The sequence below is a fragment of the Megalops cyprinoides genome, chromosome 12 (genome assembly GCF_013368585.1).
Source record: "Megalops cyprinoides isolate fMegCyp1 chromosome 12, fMegCyp1.pri, whole genome shotgun sequence".
In the NCBI taxonomy this organism is placed as follows: Eukaryota; Metazoa; Chordata; class Actinopteri; order Elopiformes; family Megalopidae; genus Megalops; species Megalops cyprinoides.
In genome coordinates, this window is record NC_050594.1 from 28,820,969 (window position 1) to 28,847,247 (window position 26,279).

At 42.9% G+C, this 26,279-nt stretch overlaps 1 protein-coding gene across 1 annotated transcript in view; it reads left to right on the forward strand.

Moving 5' to 3' along the window:
- LOC118786529 (pleckstrin homology domain-containing family G member 3) overlaps positions 1–26,279 on the forward strand; it is a 70,463-nt gene that overhangs the window by 18,782 nt on the left and 25,402 nt on the right. Inside the window, exon 3 of the mRNA XM_036541621.1 lies at positions 20,719–21,224. Coding sequence (XP_036397514.1) covers positions 20,719–21,224 — 506 coding nt within the window. The remainder of the gene's footprint in view (positions 1–20,718; positions 21,225–26,279) is intronic.

The window sequence follows — 26,279 nt, forward strand, 5'->3', positions numbered from 1 at the left end:
TCTAAAATGGTCTGTTTAGAAGTGGGGCTCAGTTAGTCACAACACCACATGATGCTGCTTCTCATTCTGTCTGTTACATTGCTCCTGGTTCCCGAGGATAAACCATGCTAAATGTTCTGGTTCATGGCTCACTGGATGTAGTGGTGTGAGAAACAGGCGCTACAGACTTTGTTGTCTTACTCTCGTGAGTGCGGGCACTCTCAGCTCAGGCTCTGATGGGGTCCACCAGCAAGGCCCCAGACCACTTAGGTTGTCTAAGCTCTGGCAATGACGATTTATTGGATCTGAGGGAGAGCTCAAAATGATCATAGATGTCAAAAGAGTCTGCACTCTGGTGCAGTTTTAGTGCCCTATCTGATGGCCTTTCAGCCCTGTGTTTTGTTCAGATCCACTGTGACCTTTCACCTCTGTCTAGAGCATTGGAATTTCCCTGGGGGGGGGGTACAGGCAGAGAAAGAAATACCGAGACACAGTTGATTTGACGACGATTAGATCTGAAATGTTTTCCCTTGTTGACATTTTTGTTTTCCTTCGGCTTCATCGATTTTCATCTGCCTCAGCTGTTTCAGCATTTGACAGCCTGGGGACAGGAGTTGCTCTGTGGCTGCCGAGAGGTGTGTCACATTATGTTCGGCATGCTAATCATGGCTAATTACAAGGCAGCCATGGTAAGATCTCTAATAGCAGGGTCTAGACTGCTGTGCACGGCAAATGCAGTACATAAGAGGTACATCAGTGCTCCACCTGTGCTGTCACGACACACAGAAAAGGCCAGAGGCACAAATACGCAGCCACCCAGTCAACACATCACATTGCATGGCATCATAGTGGCGTGATTATGTTATTCTACAAGAATGTTGTCTGTGAGGATGTAGCTGGATACCCATTTCTCGATCGAGTACATTTGGTGAAACATAAGAAGACTGCTGATAAAGTGACCATCAGATGCCAGACAAATGAGAGCTTCACTGTAATTACCTGTAGTCTGTATGTGAGGTGAATACTCAGCAGGTGACCTGAGCTCTTCTGTCCTGCAGTGCACTGTGCGGTCATGCGCGGTTTAGTCACAGGTTCCAATGAGGCGTGCATTCTGACCTCAGAGCCGATGATTAACGTGTTCGTAAAACCAGTTTAAAAGTGCTAATAAAAGACAGGAATCCCACAAAAGTAAACAAAGTGCTGTGACACCAAACTGTTTAACTGCAAAAACTACTCCTCCAAGTGCCACAAGAATGTATTTTTGTAATGCCTCTGAATTCAATACAGAACCCATTGTTTTAAACACTGTAAAGCCACATGGTTTAGCCTTGCAACTGACCCGGTATGAACTCATTTCATGAGAAATTAAGAGGGGAACACTCTACTCTTGAGTGTTGATTAATGGTCCAGAGGTAAAAAATATAAAAAGAAAGGAAATTTTTGGCATGGTGTCATAAGTAATTGGAAATGTAGAGCTCACAGCACAAAGGGGGAATTGCAGACTAATTTTAGAAAAACAGGTTAATCTCTAATACCAGGTTTTCCCTGTCAGCACAGGCGAGTTAAAAAAAAAAATCAACCTCCCTTGAAGCATTTAGTAGGAGAAAATCTCAGCCTGTGTCTAATTAAAGGGAAGGTAGAGTTGGGCTTTATGGCATGTGATGGAATGTGCCACTGGTGGTGTCTGCAGTCTCTGGTCCCTGAGGAGCCTGTGGTTAGGCTTCTGAAGCGCCCATGTCGCCTCCTGCGTCTTCTAGCGGTCCTCATCTTTCATTGCTGCTGAGACGCAAAGTCTTTTTCCCAAGGGGACGAAGAGTACGCCTCTATTTTATGTGCTTTCTGTGGAGGAGCTGGATACCCCAGGCGCAGCAAGCATGAGGGATTTTCTTAAAGATGATGTGGGACCTTGTCCTCATTAGGGCATAAAAGTCACCTTTTTTGGGGAGTTTCAGCGGTGTGCTCTTGGTGTTGGGAAGTCCATCCTAAATGTTGAGGAGAATACAGGAGAAGATTGACATCTTTCCCTGGGGGGAGCAGTGTAAAAGGTTATGGATATCTTGGCAATAATAACCATTCATGGTTTACCTTACTTCTCATTGCTAATTAGCTGCAAGTGCCAGCTAGATGAGTATCTGAAGAAGCCTCTCTCTTGAAAGTTAAGAGCACAAGGGCTTGGGGGGAATCACTGAGAGATTGAAGTTCTCAATCAAGATGTAGAGCAGCCAGTAATTTCACTTACGACCCAAAGGATATCAAACTGACGCCAGGCGCTCAGGATATGCTAACTGATTAATGGGCACTTTGGGCTCTGGGGGGGATTTTGTAAGAGTAAGTGACAGCGCACGAAAGTACCAGTCAGTAAATTAGAGTGTTGGATTTTCCAGCTTGTTATGTGCTTTTTTGTGGGAAGAGAGGGTCTCCTACAGGAGTATGAGAAATTAACACTGTGATGACAGCTTGTCTTAAATCATAACCAGATGCTCACAAATTAGGCATTCCTTTGTAGACTTTCTTGACATCATTAAACACTACAAATAGGTTAGCTCATATTTGTTCTTGCTAATTTCATCCAATAAAGTGTTGTGTAGAATTGAGTATGATATTTTGTATGGAGGACTAAACCTGGTAAAATGAAATCTATTGTCGTAATATAGGAGAGTGCTACTGATCTGTCAATAGTTGCTTCACTAAAGAGGGGTGAACTTCAGTGCAGCTATACTTGCCAAACCAATTTATGTTGTTCTTTGTCTCTGGAGTTTGAATTGAATGCTTTAAGGAAAGTCATTGATGAGTTAATTTATCATATCACTTTTATGTAGTTGTTTGTGTGTTATTCTTTTTGCTCATGTTTATTTTTTGTTTTGTTTGGTGTGGTCCTCATAGGTTTTATGTTTACAAAGACAGTTTGTACAAGAGAATTTATGGACCATTTTCATGTACTTACAGGCGGAAGCTTTCATAAGTATGCAGAGGGTATTAAAAGGGAAAATTCCTTCTTTGTTTACCAAGAAAGCACTTAGCATTTCCCAATAATAGTTTGCTGTCTTTCCCACAAGTTCAGTCTCTTACGTGTATATATATATATATATATATATATGTGTGTGTGTGTGTGTGTGTGTGTAATTTTAGTCTCATTCCCAGATAGCATTAGGACAAGAAGAAATCATTAAATTAAAGTTCCTGTTATTGTTTGCACCTGTTAATCCTGAATTGAATTTTCAGCACTGACCAGGTCATGTTTTATTGGGCTTACAGTGGTGGAATTCTTCAGCTGTCTGTCTTTAGCTAAGTCCACAGGCAGATCTACCTTTTCCTGAGGACTGGAGCTCTTCCATAGCAGCTATTGTGTTATTCAACCTGCAAGAGGAAAAAATGACAAAGTTAAATCTACTTTGCGAGTGTTGTATATCCTTTGCTATCTCGCAGTAACCAGCAGCCTCTCGGTGTTTCAGGTCAGTGTGTGTGGTCATCGAAATGGGGAGTTTACAGTCTGGATTCCACAGATGCTCCAGTGTGTTGGGGCTGATGAATGGCTCATTTTCATTACGCAAACCAGCATGCCTCTTTCATGCAAATACCAGATTTGACACTGGGAAGGATTCCAGGATGTAGGTGGGCCTGTCGGTGTCATGGAGAAAATTACCACACACTCAGTGTGCAACTGCACAAAGCTTTGAAGGCCCTAACTGAAAAACACACCTTTTCATAATAACAGAGACTGTCCCGGAGTCAGGACACAGTGTTCTTCATTGTCTTGTTTTTTTTTTTTTTTTTGTCTTACAAAATGTCTCAATACTCCAGTAGCTTTGTGTCACTCCCAAATGGCTGCTCCCCTATAAATCATCACATAGAACAGAGAGGCAGTGAAGAGCATGTCATCATTCACTTTGGTCGTCAGTCAGGTCTCTGAGTTTCGCTCAAGTGCTGATATGTTCACAAGCATTGCATACTCTGAGATGTTTAAAACAAGCACATAATATATCTAGAAAGGATAAACCATGCAGTTTGTAGTAAATTGTCATTGTCAGTGCAACTTACTCTCTGGCCAGGCACACCTCACAGTGGATAAAAAGATGAAATTGGAAAGATTTGGTAGCACACACATGCACACTTTCATATGTATACACTTACAAGACCAAAGAAAGGGTAATATACGAACATGCCCGTGAATACAGTTGAACAAACTGGTATGCGTGTCTAGCAGGGCTGCAATTGTTCCAGCTGCCCTGTTGGTGGGGTAATAACCTGTGAATATCACTCCCACTGGGATGACTGTTTTGACAGGCTGGTAGCTCCCGTCCCCTTGACAACAGCCCTGTACAGAACAGGGCGCGATCGGATGTGGGTGTGCAGCCTCGTGAAGGGTAAATCGGAGGGGGTAAATGGATTAGACAGATTAGGAGGCAGTGAGGTAAATGAATCGTTTACAAGCTCTTCCATGCTGGCTATAGGCTCACAATGGAACCTCTATTAGACTCAGATAATGATTAGAGAAAGTAGGACATACTCAGGCTCAATTCACTGATGTTTACTTAGGGGTCCCTTCTGAGGCTGCGTCAAAAAAAAAATCTGTCATTTCTTTGATTGGAAAACAGTGGCCTGTCTGAGGAATGTATGATATACTAACCCTGTTAATAAAACAACTGCAAAATAGTTCATATTCAAAGTGTACTTTCTTGTGTTTTTTAGGGGTCTTCAATGGTCGTACTTGCCTGAAAAAAAAGATGCCAAAAATACTGTATTGCATTTAAATTCATCCACTCCCTGACTCATTTGCCAGTCTTGAATAGCTTTTTGTGTGTAGTGCAATGTGCAGACGTAGATCAAGTTGCACAGAATTTCCACTGTACAGTAGACGAAAGGCCCCGAGGAGAATTTGCATGGGAGCAGTTCATGGAGTCCTCTGTGTGGCTCTTTCCTCCTCTGATTTGAGTAGGAACACAGTCTGGCATGAAGCACACTGGATTATTATCAATCCGACCACCTACAGCAGTCTGCATTTTCAAAGGAGGTTTGCATGCAGTTTGCTCACAAAACAAACTTCTCAGTTAATAAACAGGGTTTGGTCTTACAGATAGGGGTAAGGACAATACTCTATTTTCATGAGAAAAGAAAAGTGCATAAGTGGGTTTTGAGAAAAGCTTCAAAAGGATAAGGGCTGCTTTACATTTTGGTTCTTATCCACACACCCCTGCTTTGATTAATGCACTAGCAGGAGAGCACAGTGGTTGAGTTCCGCTCTCTGAGGGAGGGGTCAGCGCAGGCTGGGGGCAGGGCGGGCTCTGTCAGGAAGCAGGGAGGTGACAGCCCTGCTCCATTACACTCCACATTAATTGGACAGAATATTCCCCTCTGGGAATGGGACGCTGGCAAGGTTGGGCCATAAGGGCGGCAGGTGTACCTGGCTGAGGTTACCGTTCCTCCAATACTCTCCAAGGACGGTGAGGGTCTCGGACACAAGTTGGACGACTGTTTCTGCGGTAAAAACATCAAATGGGGTTTCTCACCTTCCTACGAATGAACAGCTGGCCCGTCTTTACAGAGCATTTCTTTAAGAGTGCATTCTGAAGGTATGTAATAACTTTTTTAATCATTACTACCTGAACACATTATGCTTTGAGGCATTTTTCAAGGCTTTCAAGCAGTCTGATATCTTGATTTGAGGACTTACTGAACAGTCCAGATGTGTGTTGGAAAGTCTGCAGGTGGAAATGGACATTCATTTGAGAAAATGTTTTGTTCAACTTTTAGTATAAACTGTCATTGCTTTTTTTCTACCTCGATAGGAAATGAATCTAAACTTGATCTATGTGTGTGTATGCATGTGGAGTTGGGTAGGTTAGAATCAGCTGTTGAAATCTCCCTAATCAGCCATTGGGGACTGTCCTTTGGAAATTCAGATTCTTCTGTTCAATTCCAAAGTGCTTTCATTGGATAACATGCTTAACTCTGGTCATATGCTGTAGGTTGTGTAGGTCCTAGACCCTCTTAATTGCCATAGAGACTTGCTACTGACTACATTTGTTGGGCAAGGGTGCCCCTGCAGCTTTGGAAATAAATCTGGATTGATTTCAACCGGCAGGTATCAAAGTCCATGTTGATGGATGTCAGTATGCATTTCTGCGAAGCTGCAAAGTTATACATGGAAGGGTGTCCACTGCTAAAACTCACGAGAGGGAGCATTAGGCAGAGTATGAAATTGTTAGACAATACATCCATGTTTTTTTTATTATTTTTTTTATTTTTATTTTATTAAGCAGTGGTTTGGATATCAGTGCAAAGTTGTTACTCTTTAGCGCTACGCTAAGTTACACATATTCTCTGATGGTGTCTGCCAGTCATGAACTCCTGCATATTGGAGCAATTCAAGCCTCTGGCACCAACATGGCTTTTCTTATTCTTATTGTTGCAGCTATTAAATGGCCAAGACTTGTTGCCTGCAACATTCCTAGCATCCATTCAGAGAGGGAATAACTCTGTTGACTGTATTTGTATTTTCATGGGCCAGTTAATTATCCACTAACACTTGGGCAAGAAACCTGAGTCACGGTCACTGTGGGGAATTTGGAAAGCCCGTATAACAAGCTTGACGCTTTAGGCGAGGCCGAGATGTACAACTGCACATTTATATTATTGTGTGGGAAATTAGCTTTGTAGTAAATGCATTATGGTGTTAACCCGGCCAGTAAAGGCTGCAAGACAGTCAGGAAAGCGGCGTTGGACCCCTAGTCTGCCCCGCAGGGTAGATGTACCCGATAATGCACCAAGCTACTGTTGAGAACTCTTGCTCCCTCACAGAAGAGTGATGTTAACAGCTGTACCAATTTAATTTGAGGGGGATTGCTTTGATTTCATTAGTGGGCTTTAGCTGCAAGTCATTGCCGATAGAAACAGATGCTTGGCTCTTTCCTGTCATGAGAAAGGCAGCCTTCTGTTTCATAGCTTTTGCTGGTCATCTGGGGAAGCACAAAATAGGCATAGGCGTCTTCTTAATTATAGATATCCTCTTCTTGAGTGTAATATTTTGAAAATTATCTTAAAAAATGAGAACCTACATTGTTTTGCCTTTCCCCCTTGCACATTTGTGCCACATGTCCAAACAACAAAGTAACTAATGAGTAATGACTCACAGCATCAGTGTGGCTGTGAATAGCCAAACAAAATTAAGGCCACTACCATACAGATAGTTGTAGCTATTGTGATTGCATCCAATAGACCCTTGACCACATGGTGACAAAGCTGGGGGCATGTTTTCTGCCCTGACCTAACAGGTTAAGAGCAGGTTAAGTGGTTTTGTTATTACACCCCCCAGCTTTTCAAGACAGCAGTGTGTCTCCTGGCAGCTTTTAGTGACAAACCATTCCACGTGCATCCCCTAGCTTTGTTACACAGGACATTATCATTCTGGAACCATTTCCACCCATCCCCTGCATATCAATATTAACAGTCAAGCAAAGCTATAATGCTCAATTACAGCAACACAGGAGAGAAGAGAGGCAGAGAATGAGTTTCACTGGATGTGTTTCATGCCTGCTTCTGTTATGTGGCCCTGGTCACCCTGTTCAGTGTACACAAGGAAGTTTCCTTTCCAGTAAAAACTCTGAGATCATCCGCTCTACAGGCTCTTTGAAAAGAACTGCAAATTTGAAAAGGGACTAATTCATGATTTTCATTATGTGTATTTTGGGGTTTTCAAAATGTACATTCTGTAGGTTAAAAAACTTTTAAACATCTCAGACTATTTTTCATTATTAACATATGCGATTTGATTTGTTTTCATTGTATGATTAATATACAGAACTAGAATAGTAACATTTCCTGTAAATTAGTATTCACTGTAGGCCTTTTGGGAGGAAACAGGCATCCAATATACATCTGGCTCTCAACAGTTCCATTTATTAGCAAAGTTCTGTCATAAACTTACTCACAGTTTTTGTCTCATAGACTTTTCCCCATCTCAGAGTTTTATAGTACATTGTAAAAGCCTTTGGGAAAGTGGTTGTGCTGCATGCTGATCCATTATCCATTGCGTGAGCTTTAGCAGGATTTCGCACTGTGATAATGCCCATCCTCCATAAACTCCGCATCAGCAGCGCTACATCGCAGCTGTAATCTGCACTTTATTATGGATCATCACTTGCATGTAGAATGGGCCTTTTCACAAGCTCATTAATGTGGATGTGTAGATTGTTTCCTTCGATGTTACAAGGCTGCTGAAAGCACAGTTGTGTTTAATCTCATGTGACAATAAGGAATGGCAAGTGTGATTATCAGGTCATCGCTGACCTGTCATTTGGAGACACGGCATGCCATCGTCCAGCCACTCATCAGTGGTGCAAACACTGGCGTCAGTGGGTCACACACTCACTCCTGCAGAACAGGCATTTTGATTATTAAGGAATGACCCAAGCGACCACATGCTAGCCACAAAGATGATGCCAGATGTTGAACCTTTCTAATTCTTGTTCTACTCCTAAAGCCAGGGTAGGGTTTAATTGAGACAGTCCATCCTATGATATATGGAAGTCGAATGTGTGAAAATGTTTATATTCCCAGGTCACAAACTGAAATCCAGTAATAATGTAAATAGCTCTGCATACAGTTCTCGTGGAAGGCATCTAAAAGAAATTCTGAAGTATTTGCACAGTCTTGATGGAAGGTTTTCTGATGAGGCACATACAGTACACAGCCAGGCTGTGATGAACAAATCTGCTTTTCAATTGGTGAGGAAGGTGCGACAACAAATGGAGCCGTGCAAGTCCTCAGCGGTCAAATCAGAGTGCGCACATGCATTCATTCACACGCACCCACATACAGTGAGAGCTGTCTTCATAATGTGCTGGTCATACATATTTAGCACATTAGAACTGATTGAGTTACAACCATCTGTTCTGCTAGATTCAGGGGAGGGAAACTTGTATAGAAGTGTTGTATAGAAGGTGGTGGGCCTGGTGGCAATGATACACTTAAACTGCCCAAAGTTCTCAGTGTGAATAAGCAGGTTTCCGGTGGCCATTAATTTAGATTTTCTTCTTTTTGAATTTGTAATAAATCAGACTGTGGGACTTTCTTTTTTAATAAATGATTTTTCCTAAGTAAAGTAAAATATGCTGTGATTGTATTTAATAGAGTATGGTAAAAATGTATGTCCAGCCTTCTATTTACCATAATTCTTTTTGAGAATTAATGTGATGTCACTTCTGTGCCACTCATAGTAGTAACTCAAATCGTTGTGCTGTGATGGCTGATAGCTGTGTGGATGTCACTGCCCACTGCACATCCATTGATAGATAATCATCTGAGTTTCATGCATTCCTTAATTTATACAGGAATTATTTTACATTATTTCCTATTAGTTAAACCATGTGGTGTGATAATCACAGTCACACTTCAGGCCTTTCATGTTTAAACGAATATATCATCTGAGGAATTCTAGGATTTTGCTTTAATTTCTTGGATTCATCTTTTTCAATGCTTTCTGAAAGGAAACTGAAAATATGACACTTGTGTATCCATGAGGAAATGCCTTGGAGATGAGATAACCTAGGAATGGGAGGAAAATGCTTTATTTAGTCTGTCTGAGGGCAGTCCCAGTACTTTATTTAAAACGTGTATCAAAAATAGTCCCTTTGGTTATGTCGTAGGTCATATAATTGAGCTGTATTCCATTAAACAAACCTGTTAGCATGAGATACTGATTGCTTCAAGCTCTACTTTCAAGCAGCCTGTGTGAAGATTGAAAGAAATGTTCTGTAATAGTTTGTCCTCTGCGGAAATAACCTTCTAACAAAAGCAACAGAAAATTATTAGATCTTATCAGTCCAACACATAATTAGTTGGCTGTCACTCTCAGAAATGGTCACCTTCATTTTGCAGTGTGGACAAACCATACGAAAGCCTTAGAAGGACACTTGTCTGTGTGTAGTAGAAGACCTCAGCCAAGCACACACCCTCCCGACTACCAGCCAGAAAAGCTGTGTTGTTTTTCAGCCCAGTGCTGCTTAGTGACAAGGCTGTCAGAACTACAGGGCCCATTAATAAGGATAGCCCCATGCATGGGAGCCCTGAAGGCGTGTTCCAGGCTCACAGGTGGTGTGGGAACCGGAGGCGGAGGGAGCGGAGATCTTGTTGACGGTGTTTTCATCCAGCACTTTTGAGTTTTTGCCGTAAGACATTATCCAGGAATTCCAAGAATTGGAATAAGATGTTCAAAATCATAGCCACACTGCCAAATCGGCAACCCCCATAATTAATAAAGTGTCTGATGATCTTGCTGGGCATGAGCAGGTAATCCCGTATAAACGCTTACTCCTTTTTTAGTTGCTCTACAAAAAGGGATAAGTGTTATGAGGCTGGGAAAAGTGTCCCTACACAACATTACACTTACCCGAGAGCCTTGACTGGATTCATGATGAAGTTGAAACAGCTATGCACATTGTTGCTCTTTCATAAAACATTCAGAAAGCATCAGGATGTTTTTTTGTTTTGGTCATGCCTATTAAGAGATATGGATTGACTGGATTTCAATGTTAATGTATGGAGACTGTAAATATAAGCCACTTATGGTTATCGTGTGTGTGTGTGTATAAAATATAGAAATAAAGTGCAGTGTATATATGTATCCCATATACTGCACTGTCTCATTACTTCTCTCTGGGGTTGTAAATCGGAAATCCTTCACTACTGGCATAACACACGAGACACCAAGACAACCCATGTGGTTCCAGAACAGAGCTCCATTATGCAGCTGCAGTAGACGCACAGAGATGGAACTGCCAGATAAACAAATGCCCTTGCAAATCTGCAGTTACAGATATGGCTCTGTGTGCATGAAACACAATACACTGCTCACCCAGCAACAAAAGCATCTGTGAGCAATGAGCAAATACAACAGGATAACAAATCATTTACATAACTGAAAGAGTGTGAACTTTCTTTTTCTACCAGTGGCACCTCATGGACTGGGCCACCTATGTCCTCACTGCAAAAGGGGGTAGGGTGGGGCTGGGTTGGTCAGCTTCCTCATCTGGCATAGTTGAGTTTTCACACAGTGAAAAGGATCCATAAGCTGTGAGCAGCAGATGAACACTCTCTTGCCCCCCCTGTGCAAAATAGGTGGCTGTTTCTGGATCAAACCGGCCAGGTCCCTCACCCAACCCCTTGTGCCTGTCACAACACAGCATGTCATCGGCCATAACTAAAGCGCTTGGGACGGTGATGACAATCGATCGGTGGTGTGAAGGATGGCCCTTGGCACACAGAGAGGCTCCTTTACTTCCCATCTGAAGAAAATACATTTTCAAAAAATGCACGCCTCTGTAGGCTGTTGAGGAATGCAAAACAGTCCCCTCTCACGCACCAGGAGTGTCTGGTGGGTAGGCTGCTGACAGTAAATGCAGCCCTCTGTCAGAGGATGGATCCTCTTCCAAATACCTCGCCTGGTATTTAGCTGAAAGCAAGGGAAGGTTCCCTCCCACTAATTTATTTAGGATGGGAAATGATTTACTATCCTGCAGCAGAGCACGTCCCAGAGACTGTGTTGCAGTGACAGCAGCAGACCTTGGACGGATTGTTTGTTTATTTAACCACTGGCTCAGGCACAGACAATGACTTTGGGGGGGTGGGGGGAGGCATCCTCTTACAGCCTCCTGTCCAAGGTTATGCGTTGCTGTTGTTAGTCTAAGCCCCTAGTAAACTAATTACACCTCCCTTCGGGACACCGCTAAAGGCCCTGTGCTGTGACGTTATCTGTACGTTTATTCCCACCGTCCAATTTGGTAATCCTGCTTGTCTCGGCACAACTAAAAAACAAGCACACAAACAAACAAAGCCAGCCCATGTAGCTTCTGAACACCAGCACTGCAGCAATTACAGCAGGGTGTGTGGATTGTGCAATAGAGCTGTCAAAATAAAATGAATACATTAATAAAGCACCCAGTCAAATGCATTGAAAGTACAGCCAATATAAGGCTGACTTTGAGACTTCTCTGAGCACTGTCTGACACACAAATTACGATGCTGATTGAAAAGAGAGGCCAACCCTCAGTTAGAGTTAAGTCTGCAAAGCTTCCATCAGTGCTTCGATAACACTGAACGCTCAAGGCAGACAAGTCAACAAAGTGGATCAGTTTACACTAGCAGAGGAAGGCAAAGTATCAGCAAACACGGGACACATTCCTTGGGATTTAGCCATATCCTGCTCAATACCTGGATGTGTAAATACCAATTTGCAGGTGTTTGGGAATTCCAGGCGATTAGATCAGTGTGGGTGCTGAGCTCTTCAGTTTTCAGCTGAACACCTGCAGTACTTTGACAGTAAATGCTCTCGTCCTAACCTTTAACAATCGCAAGTATGTTCACAACATCAACAACAAGAGCCTATCAAGGTGTGCTTCACTGTTCCAATAACAAAAACCACTCAACCTGTCCTTTTGCATAATCGCTGCCCCCTAAAGTCAGAAACCTAATTCTTGAAAATTCTGAAATATGTGGTCTGGTATGATAAAATCAATGAACAATCTGCTCCCTCTATTTCCAAAATCCTAAAAATTTCTCCTCAAAAAAAGCCTGCTTGTGTTTTAGCACGCCATCTCCGGTATCGATTGTCATCCTAAAACATGTACAGTATGTAGATAGTGTGGTATTTAGAACACTTGTGCAGCTATAGATAAAGGGAAAGTGGGGCAACGATATGTTGTTATCAGAGGCTTTATAGTAACCCAGTACCAGGCTTGTGCGCTTCTGTGAACGGCTCTAATACAGCTGAGGAAATGCACAGTGACTGACAGAGCTGGATATGTCCTCCCCCAGCAGAGGGAAGACTTGGAGTCCTCAGGGACCTGTCATTGGCCTCTAAATGCTTGCAGATGCTAGAGAAAGTCTGAGGCTTTGGGCACTGCTCAAAAGTCACTTTTGTTGGATTTTTGGATGCTACTCTGAACTGCTTCAATTTACTTTTGTTTGCCTCTGTTCGTCTGTTACGGGTTAAACTTATGCAAGACAATATACAACAAATACAAATATTTATCTGTGGGGTGTTAAAGGCAGGCAGCATTGTTGCAGAAGGGAAGATGAGAAGCTTTTTTTCAGTATGTTATTTTTTTCCTGTAGTCTCCATGCCCAGTCAAGTTTGAATGGAGAGTATGCATTTGAAAGCATAAGGGCTTTATGTGGTGCCTCTCTTCCTCCTCTGTATGACCTCTCTACCCATGACCACACAGACTGACGCTGAGGTCTGTGCTGAAAGTATGTGTCTGTGTCACTTGAATCAGCAGAGGCTCTGTACTACAGCAGGCCAGAACTGACCTTATCTCCAGGCCCACATGCGATCTAGGTCATTTGCGTTCCTGAGGATTGCCTGCCATTTCAAAGCCAGTTTTAGGTCGCAGATGAAATCGCGGGCTTCAAACCAGCAGTATACGATACAGTCCATGTCACTGGAAGCTGAGAATGGCTTATCGCTGGAACGGGTAATCTTTTTGATCAGGGCTGAGCAATGTGGTTCTTTCTATGTTTTAACACAACAGGGATTGCAAGGCATTACAGTGCAGATGCACCTAATTATTGGGATTTATTTTCCACTAATAGATATATAGCGCTTGGCTGGGTGAGTCGTGTAGAAGTCAGAATGAATATCACAAAAGCCTGTTGTAGAGAGTCACTCTGTCCCACCCTTTGATCAGCTGATATCTGACCTCACTTGTGCTCTCACTTCCTGTTCCTGACATCCATAATACATAGGAGTCCATGACGTGAGTTTATCCACTGATGTGTCAGTTCTTCCCTGAATTCAAGTCTTAAATAGCATTGCTTGTCATAGGTGAGTATGAGCCATCTCCCTATCATGAGTGGCCTGGGTGGAGCACTTGGGGTGACTAACTGCACACCTTTGGGTGTTTTTTAAGACTGGTGGTACCTAACAGCTTTAGCCCTGATTTACTACAGAGTCTGATGTCATACATAATGTGATACATCCCACATTAGGACAACTGAAAACCATTTTAGTATTGTCTCAGGTATGAGAAAAGGAGGCATGACAACACAATGTTTTTTTCCCATGATACTATGAGCTTCCCTCACAAGGAGATCAGTGTTTCTCAGTCCTAACCTCCAGATTCTGTGTCTTTAGGCTTTGGTCCTTGGAATCTTAAAGCAGAAAATAAAAGCGGGTCAGTGTTTGAATAGTACATAATTTAGTGTGACCTATCAAGTTGAATTTTGTCTTTGTTCCAAATGTTCTGCTCCTCAGCAGCCTGTGGCTTGTACAGTACAACCTGTGACTGCCTGCAGTTCACTGATGCCTGATACTAAGTTCAGTATCGGCAAATCTATCTTAACTTCATATAGGTGAGCCTCTGTATAGTCCATTTAACATCTACTTACTAATCTCTGAATCTCCAGTTTGTATCATGTTATTAGAGAAGTGAGTATAAAAGTATGCCATATTCTCATGTAGGATAAAGGTGATTATATGTCAGATTACTCTTTAAATAAACTTACAGATACAGTTTTGACAGAGTACACAGGTGTGCAACAATGTAATCTACACTACTAGAACAACTTGTGCAGTCGTGAAAAGGAATGTCTCCCCTGGTGTGGCTCAGACACTGAGAGCTATTGTGTCGCACGCTGGTTTAGTGGTCCACCTTTGCACTGGCGAGTGGGTCAGCATGAAGTCAGTGCTGAGAGTGAGAAAGCGCTTTCCACTCTGCATTCCAGCCTTCACCCCCCTCACCACACACACACGCGCACACACACACACACACACACACACACACACACACACACACACACACACACACACACGTCCTCCCCCGTCCTCCGGGGCGTGTTCCTGTGTGTGAGCGTAAGCCAAACCTCGGTGGAGCCAGTCGCGTTTCACCTGTGAGCCTGGTAGGGTCTGCCTCAGCGGCATGCTGATGTGACACTGAAGACAGGCGTTTCCCACTTCACCCATGCGGACCCTGGGGGACAGGGCGAATTCCTCTGCCCCTGCTGCCCACCTCCTGGCACCGCCCCCTAGTGGGGAGTGAGGAACCATGAGTCTGCTGAGCTGGACCAAGGAGCGCAGCTTTGGGGCTGCCCTCCGACCAGACATGGTGGAGATAGCTAATGTCAGGAACGTTTGGGAAGACCGGACATTCCTGAATGGGTTTAACCGGAGGATATTCCGTTGGTTTGGTGAGTCCAAGGGCCCATTTTCTTACAGTAAAGAAGCCCTGAGTTTGTATTTCTGCCTTGCAAAATATGGGCATTAAATGTTCCTGTGTCACGCTAGCACTGTGCGTGGGTAATGTGGTGTTAGAGCTTGCAGTGAAGTGAGGTTTTTGACGTCGCTGCACAGAGTGCTTTATACAGAGGTGTTGGGTATGAGGTCACCACCAATTTGTGAGAGGTTTGAGCTTAGCACCTTGGGGGGGTGTGAACTAGTGTCAAGACCTGAATGTGAGCCCTCCATCGGAACCCATGGGGTGACACAGTATGATTCACCATGTGAGAACATACTGACAGCAGCCATCTGCAAGCCCACACTGATAGGTACAGGGTCATCAGTTTTATTTTTTCTCTACTGCTTACTCACTGCATGAACCACGCAGGAATGTCCAGTTTCCTGTAGAAAAGGAATCAAAACGTTGATGACCAATGTAGTCTTCAGGATATTTCTTTGTAACTACTGCTTTGCCTGTCATCAGACAGATTTCTGTAGTGATCTGTATAAAGATTAAGTAGTCAAATGCCTGTATTCTGGATGTCTGCAGCTGGCTGTATCTTCCAGTATTGGAAAGCTTTGTTCTAAAGTGTTGTAGTAAATAACCATTACCTCTTCAGCAGGAGCTAACTACTGCATTTCAGATGTCAGCCGGTTTATTTGTGTAGGTTGCTGGTGAGTACTTTCCAGATGTGATCCACTGCTGGAGAAGCACTCAAACCATAGCTCTGTAACATAATAGGGTAATAATTTATAAGTATGATAATTATTATTTGTATTATTACAGTAACTGCTATTAGAATAAGAAAGCTTGACACCGGCATTTCTTTGAAAACACTTGACCATATTTTTAAACTGGGCTTCCCATCCCTTGGGAGTCGTGAGGTCATTCATCAGGAGAGGGGTAAATGTGACGAGAGTCGCTCTCTCTTCCTGGTGTGTGCCGTGAGTAATGGGGAGAAAGCAGTGGTATGTGCATTGTTTCCATGTTATGATTTGAGGAAAGTAGTCCAAGGACTTTCCTGGAGCTGAATTTTGTCCCATGGCATGGAACATGTCTGGTTCTCTCTCTCTCTCTCTCTCTCTCTGTGCGTGTGTGTGTGTTTGTGTCCTTGTCAGAGGGCAGGATAGGATTTTGCTCCTTTTACGGTAGTGGCTGTGGAGGTGAAAGTCCAGTGCTGCCATTATGGGGAATGGCCAAATGAACATGCCATTCTAGTCTGAAAATGTTTTCTTTTGAAGGCACCGTTTGTACAGTCTGGGAAACTGCACAGGTGAAGGGGGAACATCTCAACACAAAATTATTTCCTGTTTCACTTGAGACCTCAGTGAGTTTGCATAAAGGTGGAAGTATATCTAGTGCTTTTTAGCTCCTGCTTCCACAACACTAGGGGTAAAAGGGCTCACATTCAGGGTTTACGGCCCTCTACAAAAAGATGTTCTTAACAAGCACATCATCTCTCTGAATGTAATATTTAATAAGGAGTGAATTAAGAAACTAAGAATTAATGTCACCTCCTGCCTCCTGAATGAACCTTGGCAGTGTGTCTGCTGAATTATTTCTGCCACATAAACTAATTTCAGTCATGAAAGTCAAATTCACTCTTTCATATAATGTGTAGCTTACCCAGTACCATGCATTTATTCGGTTGTTTGTCATTTAATAGCATTTAAAATGAGGTTTAATTGGCTTGAATGTGCTCCTTCCTGTGCTACCATTAATATATAACTGCCTCTGTACTTTTATCAGATATAATAATGGGTTGATTGTGTACATATTTTCTCCTCAAATCTACCTATAATGCCAATTGAGTATAGTTATGTGTATTATTAATGACCCTGATGACAAATCAAAATTCTGCCATAGGCCTACTCCATTTCTTCAAATCATCATGTTTATTTAGATGACCAACCATAATTTGTATTGAGCCATAATCAAAATATTTAGTGAACTTCTGTTGTGAGAATTCACTTTGATAGCTAACTCTAACAGATATGCTAATCCTAAAGCATCATAAATGCTAATGTAGATTGACAGATCATTTGTCAATGATTTAAAGATGTTGACTATAACAAATGCTAGCAGGCAAACACCATAGTGATGTGTGGTTTTTTGTGTATGGGATTAAATGGATATAATGATGGATAGAATAATATGTCTATGCATTTCCAGTTTTCTTTCTTCCAATTTTTTTCTTTAGACAAGTCACTCCTCACACAACTGAGCTCTCCTCTGCACCCTGTGTCACAAGAGCAAACCAGAAAAACAAATTTGAAATGTGTGTAGTTAACCAGCAGAACAGAATATTTACAGACACAAGTATTTTTCCCCATTCTTCAGTGCATCATCGCACCAGCACAGAAAATGATTGTTTTGTTTATTATACAATCTTGTGAGATTTTTCTCCGACAGAGAAAGCTATTGTTTTGGTTTTTGAGTCTCAAATTAAAGATGAGTGTTTTTGTTTGTGGATCGTCCCTCCAGCTTGGTGTGTCTCATCGTGTTTTATTCTGAATCACTGGTTGGGGCTGATGGATTACTGCAGAGCTTCACGCTTCCTGTGTTTATCAGTGTCTTTCCTCTTTGTCTGCAGCTGTCTGCTCAAGTTGTAATTTCATGCCTGGGAATCATTTATTTTTGGCCATGCGCTGAAATCTAGGAAGGCATTCAATAGCCAACCAGTACAGTAGCTGTCAAACATATTGACCTCTGACCCTTGTTAACTGTTGTGGAATGTCTCATAAGGATGCCTATTTTTCTGGCTGGTCTCTGGCAGCTTTTTTTTTTAATGGCTATGTAGGTTTCTAATGAATTTTCCAGTGGTTTAAGCTTGACAGATGCTGGAGTTATTTCACAGAATGTTGTTTTAAAATGTTTGTTGTGGCAGATGTTTCCAACTCTGTAAAAATTACAATCATTTCTGACCAAGCCCACAAATCGTGTAGATGGCTGTTGATGTGTTTGTTTGTTTTTTTAACCTTTAAGTTTTTTAAATGCTTTCCACTCCAGTTTTAATTGAATTTGCAAACACTTTAAACCACACAGAGTGCAGTGTATGTGAATGATGACCCCATAGGAGTTGTTCTTCCTTCAAAATACACTCCTTTTCATGCATCTACAAGGCTGTCTTGGATTGCCATGTTGAAACTATTGAATACCAGCTTCATAAACACTTACTGAGCAGTGACTTACTGTCACATGTGATTGGCATGACCTGATTTCCACAAAGTAATCCAGTAATCTAAAATCTAAAATTAGTCATTCTCTAAAACCAATGATCAGTTCAGGAGAAGGACGGGGTCATTTATTTCCTGGGGGGCCTGGCAAGGACCTGTATTTCATATTAATGTGAAGTTAAACTGTAAACTAACACTATGTATAGTGGTTTATTAGTTTTTACTTCACATTTGCTCTTAAGCTTAAGATAAAATGCTTGCACATGCTAGCATCTGTAATTCCAAGCACAGTTTTGGGGAAATGTGTGACAAAAAACCAGTATCAAAAGCCCTCAGTATATGACAAGCTTGCACTCACTTTTTCAGCTGCAGTCTTGTCAAAGAAATCATGTCCACAGTATGTTCCTCTTGAAGAGGTCTGCTTTTGCCATCATGGATTTATGTCAGTGAATGTTGAAGGACAAGCTGTTCCAGCACCCTTTGCCTTGTAAAAGACCCAGAGAGATGCTTTGATTTACAGCTTTGACACAATCTGGGAATGTGTTGCCTTGCACAGAGCTCTATTAACTGAGTGAAGTGGGGTGTCATGATGTCATATTTGAGTTTAACAATACCTCTGATTCTAGCAGTCATTTTAAGGACAGGACATGAAGGACTCCATATTCCCTCGGGGTTCTGCCCAGATCATTTTGTCCACTGAGTTTCCCAGATCCAGGCCGCCGGTGTCACAGATCTGTTAGGAAATGATAGGGTTTTCCAAAGGACATGATGGCGATCATCTCAGAAAGCCCCTTCTACAGTAAACCAGCCCCTGCGTCTTTCAAGCCGAGAAGCCCATTACAGAGGCTGCAGTGTTACGGCTTGAACGCCTTGTTCCCAACATGCTGCATTCGCTCCATGTCCACCAAGTAAAAATACTGAAATACAGTAGTAGTCTCACAGTCATCTTAATTGAATAATTATAAAAATCACAGAGTTGGACCTACTACTACAGTATAAGATAGAGGGGTTATAGAGATTATAGTAACATCGTGGGAACTTTGTAATATTAACTTTTAAGCATCCGAACGTCCCCCACTGTGTGTGGGTTGTTAGACACAAACAAAGAGGAAGGTCATAGCACTATTGGCAATGTCTGAGAGTTGTAAATGTTACTGGATTGTCTCTTGTTAATGTAGTGAAAATGGAAAATTTGCTGTAGTATCCCTAAGTGCATAGCAGATTGAGCACTTTATACAATCAGTCATCTCAAGGTTTCAGTGTTCCTTTGCTGTGTTTTTATATTAAACCTGCACTATTTGACCGTGCTTGCAGTATCTCTGCTGTGCATTCTGAACCTACAGTTAAGTAGAAATCCAGAATCTGCACTGAGAGAAAACATGGAAACGATGGGAAGGGCTTTTAGCCTTTTCTCATTTTTGTGACAAAGTGGGGTGCATTGGGAGCTGCTGTCTGCGTGATTTAGGTGAACCCCCCTGTTTAGGCATGCACAATAAATTGATGAAGATGTGGCGATATAACTAAGTGCCATTCCCATGTGAATTTTAGCTCATCCCTCATCTGTCTCCTTGTTAAGCAGACAGTGGGATTGGGTAATGTCAATGTCTTCAAGCGGTCCAGCTGTGTGAGGAAGTGCTTGAGCCTGGCTCGCATCCACCAGCTGTTTCAATGCATGAGATTACCCCTTGTGAATCACTGCTCTGGACGTGGGGGTCTATCTTTAGGTGGTGGTTTAGCTTTCCCTGTGGTTTAACAGTTGGTTCATGTGGTACAAGAAAAGAGGAGTTGGAAGAATGGGAAAAGTACACTGCTGGTGTGAGTAAAAGGAGACGCGGCGGTTGCACATTTTGAGATGAACCAGGCCAGGTCCACACTTGGTGTGATTGCTTTTCATGTTTCAACCACAAGGGCATTCAAGAAGCTGTTTAACAGGACTAGCATTCCAGATCATTCTGGCTAAGCTCTGTGTAAAGTTATGTCAATATGCTCAAGGTGGTTCTATGAATATTTTATTTAAAAAAAAAATGGCAAGAAGAGACCATTGACCTAGAGTGATGTAAATCTGTGTTAGTATTGGGCATGAGGAGCTGGTTTCTCTTTGATATGTACCTCACTCACAGACTCTATATTGGCATTTGTGTCCTCCCTAAGTTGGAAATTTGTTTTTTACATGCCACATCTTCTCCTGCTGGGGCCTAGAAGAGCATTGAATGTATTTTGATCCTTGTACTGCATTTTGATCCTTGATCCATTCATTTGTGTCAGTTTTCTAATCCAGGACATTAGTTGGGCTGTGTGATTTGGGTCCAGGCCTTTCTGCTCCCCTGTCCTAACAACCTCTCTCTCTCTTTCAGAGTCACCTCGGTTGTCCACGGCCTCCTCGGTCAGCAGCAATGAGCGGATGTCCACCGCCACTGTGTCGGACTGCTCCGCCTCACTCGGCACCGACCTCCAGGACGGCGAGCGCCCGGTGAGCCTGGTGTCCACCCTCTCCTCGGGCTCCTCCCGGGACGGGCAGAGCCTGTACGGGAGCACTGCGGCCCTCCCCGACGCCCCACCCTCTACCGGAGACGACATTGACCTGGAGCTGAGCCCTGCGGGGGGCGCCAGGGAGCAGCAGGAGCAGGAGCAGCACACAGACCCGGGGGAGAGGAGGAGGAGGGGCCTCGCCTTCCATCAGTGCAACAACAACAACGCAGCGGCCCCCAACAGCGGAGAGGGCACGCACCAGGCCTCCGTCTCGCCCTTCGCAGCCAAAGCCATGGCCCCCAACCCCAAGCTCACCTATGTGGACCGCGTCGTCATGGAGATCATCGAGACGGAGCGCATGTATGTCAGGGACCTGCGTAGCATCGTGGAGGTGAGCGGCAGTATCAATTGCTCCTGAAGATAAGGCTTTAATTGAATATGCACTGGGTACTTCAGTGATGGCCCCCATCACATCAGTGACCACACTTTTCAGTTAACCTCAGGGCCAGATCTTCAGACTCTCTCCATAGATTAGAATGTGCAGGGGGCTCATGCCATTGCAGTGTTTCTCAAATGAGAATGAATGAACCTGAATCTTTCAGTGATGATATAATGTGCTGTATGGTGAGTTTTTTCTGAATTCATAAGGTGATGTCTTAAGTGTAACTGCCAATGTCCATTCACATTCTAGGTAAATGACAACTGTCAAAACCAAATAAAAAATCTCCAAAATGGCCAGTGAAAAGCAGGGCATACATAGCTGACCTTCTTTGATTAGGGTTAAAAATATTGTAACAGTTCAGTACACACAGTGGAAAACGGGCAGAAATATCATGTTTTCATGACCATCAATTTCTAATTATGCCAATAAAACCTGCTACTGCAGGGTTGCACAAATTACCCCCAGTAATCCCTGCAAACATTCAAATCACCCCAGTTGGTAGGGCTACCTCTGTCTTTGAATCTGATAAGCTTGTCAGGTACAGGGAAAATAAGTCAAAAGTCAAAATCCTCAGCCTTGCATACTTTTTGTGAATTTTAGCACACTCACATATTCTTGGTGTGTTCAGTTCAATAAAAACTGCAGTAAGCAGGATTCTTAGCTCCGAACTTCTTGGCCTGTTTATGAAAAAAGAGGTACAGAGCAACAGTTGTTGGAGGTTCCTCTAACAGCCGCGGTCAATTTCCCACGATTCCGTGTGCAAGTCGAAGGCTGTGTTAGGTTAAGCTAGCTCCATAATTATGCCAAATTTATGTCTTATTTAAGTACTGTAATATATATAAACAAACAAGGGAAGCAAGTAATCCATTGCACATAGTGGACCAAATTCAAAGCCAACAGTTGGCCCTTGTCAGAAAATGCATCACTGGAAATAAAAAGGAATCCTTTCCAGTTTCTCTGTTTGTATCTCTTTAAACTTTGAAGCCCTTCAACAACAGAGCTTTGAACATAATGCTTATCATGATTGAGACTGTAAAGGGCATTCTTTCACAGTTCTCAGAACATTAACTTCACAGTGTCTCATGAAGGGAAAACATTTGATGTCAACAGGTGGAAAGTATGTGCCTGTCTGCTGTGCAGAGGCAATTGTTTTTGCACATGGTGTTGTTGTTTTAGTAGCTGAACTTGAGATTGTACTTAGTCTGCATCTAAAATGGATTCATAATGAGACAAAAACATGTGGTAATGAATGCTTGGGGCATCACAAGACTGTGTGGTTGAGATTTAAGAGGCCCATAGTGTAACAGCAGTGGCCCTTTGTGAGCGAGAATGCAAATGCTGCAGTGTAAGAAGTGCTTATAAAAAAGTGAGGGCTTGTTTGCAGCAGTAGAGGATGTGCAATTTCCTCAAGGCCCTCCAGAATTAGTTGCCTTCCCATGATTCATTCCAGTTTCCTGCATTCTTTAAAAAAGGCAGAGCCAGACACACATGCCCTCACAGCGAGCTGTATCGTTGACCTCATCTTACATGTTCAGATCTTGATCTTCTCATTGTTAGAGAATAGTACTGGTGACGTGGTTATCTTGGCACTGATATGCTACTGTACGAGTACTTGAACCTTGTATTCAGTTGTAGGGCTTAGTCTAGATTCCACATAGCTGTAAATTCACACAGGCAAGCTAGATGACGAAGCTCCCCTTAACTCAATCAATTATCTTCACTGGAGAGCAGCCATCTACTCTGTCTGCTAATCCATTTAGCCCCAGAGATCAATTCAGTGTATCAGACTGAGGAAGTCTATTTTGTTCTTGTGTGTGTGTGTGTGTGTGTGTGTGTGTGTGTGTGTGTGTGCGCGCGTGCGTGTGTGCGTGTGTTTTGTTTTGTTTTGTTTTCATCTTTTTCTTATGCATTGCTTCCATTGGCAGTGGTGTTGCTTGAGGTAACATGGAAAAGTACTCTGAGACTCCAACACAAGTCTGACAAAAATGTAAACTGTCAGAAAGTCCTACAACAGCATTTATAATTAGACCTAGTCCTCGAAAAACCAGTTAGCCCATAGAGATAGCCCGTCATGATTATACATTCTAACTGCATTGCTTTGAGCTCTTAGTATGTTTTTTTTCCCCCTCATATAGTACATGCTGTCTCAGAGCAACTTCATAAGTATGCCATGTGTCATTTGGTTCTTTGGCTTTTGGCAGTAAGATGATGTCGGTAACATGTTGTCATTGAGCTTCTTGACTTCTCTCCTCAGAAGGCCTTAGTATTTTTCCAGTTTATTAAGACAGCAGTTCCCAATCTGTGGAAAGAGTTTGATTGCTCTCCCTTGTCCTGATACTATTAATAATTTAAAGAGAGCTGCTTAACCTGGTCAGCTGTGCCCCACAGGACACTGAAGGGCCAGCCCAATGTTAGGCCCTTGCAGTAGAGCATGGAGCACATGATTGCAGTTACCTCCCTATAAGCCACATCCTGCTCAGGACTGAGGGAGGAAGTCTGCCTCTGCCCATCATTCCACCTGGACAAGGAAGACTGGGCAGCACCCTATGAACACCAAAGTCACATCACACTGTTGTTCCAGCTGCTGTTTGCAAACCCCTCCCTCCCCCCAACTCCACACACGCCACCCTCAGCAACTCAGACATCCCAGGAGCTGCCAAGAGGTGTGCTGTGTAATTTCGGAAATGTCTTTGGTTGCAAATCACAGACATGGAGCTCAGCTTTGGCATGGTATATGAGAGGAGGGGTAAATGTAACGGCCCTGCCAACATGCCCTCGCCCACACACAGACCTACATCATGTATCTGAGTGTTGTTATGCTTAGAAATGTCTTGGGCAAAGGCATTTTATTCTGTCTTCTCAGCAAAGCATTTCTGTTAACCTCCAGACCTGAACTTTGCAGCACAAGCAATACTGTGGTTTTTTTACCTACTACCTCTGGATGTCAGCACTTATACCACCCTTTTCCCTTCTCTCACAGAATAGCACATAAGCTAGGCTTGGGCGTGGTGAATGTTTGGGTAAGGCACATTTTGGGAAAGCAAGGATGGTATTAGACATTTGTCGTGGGCCAGTAGGGGGTTCTCATCCTAATCGTTACAGTGTCCTCCCATTTAGACCTTTAAACAAGATCCCCATTTCAGTGGTTACTAGATATCCCATGGCACTTAATGCAAAGAATCTTCAGTCCAATTATCTCATCATCCCCAGTCTAATTGGTTAGCTGACCTTCTTGCCTCTCCACTGCTGCTGGAGCATAGTGACTGCTCTGACTCCATAAGGGCACATTCACGGTATATTAAGTGCATCACCGTGAGATATTTCAAGATGCTTAGTGAAAGGCCGTAGACTTTATGTAGGCCAGTAATTACAGTCAAAGTTTTCTTTGAGATCCTTAACAGATGCGCTACCACTAGGACTTTGTCTGGGAGATTAAGATATTATAATGTTATAAGTAATGTGATTAGGATTTGTCCTCATTGTGCTGCTAGAAGATTTACTTTGCTTTTCCAGGCCCCGTCCTTAGCTTTTACTTTCAGTAGATGTGTTAACAGCCCCGCCGTTTCATTTGCAGAAAATCATTTCTCTCACTGTTGGCTCCCTTTGTGAGAATGTCTGTAAACTCCATGTGAGACACCAAAGGAGTAGCTGCAGCATAAAAGCAGAGTATATCAAAGACCTGTTCCCATGAAAGCCCTGTATTTTAGCGATTACACCTCAGCACCCAAAACATAGGCGCCGGCATCGGTGAGGCAGCACACCTTCAAAGAGAGCACCATCTGTGTTATTCTGCAGATGCTCAGTGTTAGAGGGCAGAGCTTCAAAAGCCTCTGCGCCGCAGCAATGTCATCTTTCCACAGCGTCAATCGTCTTTCATCACCACCCTCACACAACCATGCGAGAGCATCAGCGAACTGCCTTTGTGTCAGGTTTAAATAAAGCATGTATCATACACACATACGGTTCTTTGTATTCTGAATCCTTAAAGAACACAGTCTTCTATTGTGTGTGTGTGTGTTTGTGTGTGTGTGTGTGTGTGTGTGCGTGCGTGCGCGTGCGTGCACACATGTACACTTGTGCATGCAGTCTTCATCCTGACTGTTTGTCATGGTTCATGATCTCAGATTATGTCCTCTAAATATGAATGGCAGAAGTCAGATAATTATAAAGCATTATTGAGTGCTTTACGTTATTCTTCCAATATCGAACCCAATGAATACATATTTTATTAATGTCTTGTTTCTTTACTGTTCTTTTGAAGTTCTGCTGATATTCCTTGTAGTATGTACTTAACCTTGTGATAAAAAGGTCAAAATAACAATTTGTACAAAGAGTCTACACACTAGAGAGTATTAATCGAGAAGAAAAGGTATGGCACAGTGTCACTCGTGCCTGGAACACTACTGTAACACTCTAAGTGACATAAATCTGCAGTTCAAAAGCACCATTGAAATCTTACTGGATCTGAATAGCCATTAAGTGCTTTGTGGAGACTATAGCCACTCATATATTCATTAAGTCTCTGACCCTGAAAATAGAAAGGCATGAACCTCATTTGTGAACAGAAAAGTGTAACTCCCATTCACACACACTCATTGCAGGAGGTTGGAAGATTTAAAGGACCGAGGAGAGCAGCATGATGACAGACGGTCACTGCTGGAGCTCGTAGGGGGACTGTAAATATTTTTCATGTCTTGTCAACCTTGACCCTCCCCGGCGTGCAACTCGAAGATCGCTTTTCCTGTTGTGTGTAAATGAGCAATAGAGAGGGCCAGTGGCTGATTTACATGTGTGAGTGTGCAGTCTGCCCTAAAGCAGTGGTGTACACAGTTCGTTTTTTATTGTGGTTGAGACGGCCAGCCTGCTAGATTCTGTGAGCTGAGAGCTTGTAGCTTAGCTAACCATCAGTGTCATTGTGCAGATGAGCCACTACTGTGTGATGTACCTGAAACCCTCTTCCTTCTTCTACAAGGATTTACTCTCCTGGTTCCTCTTTTTTAGTTT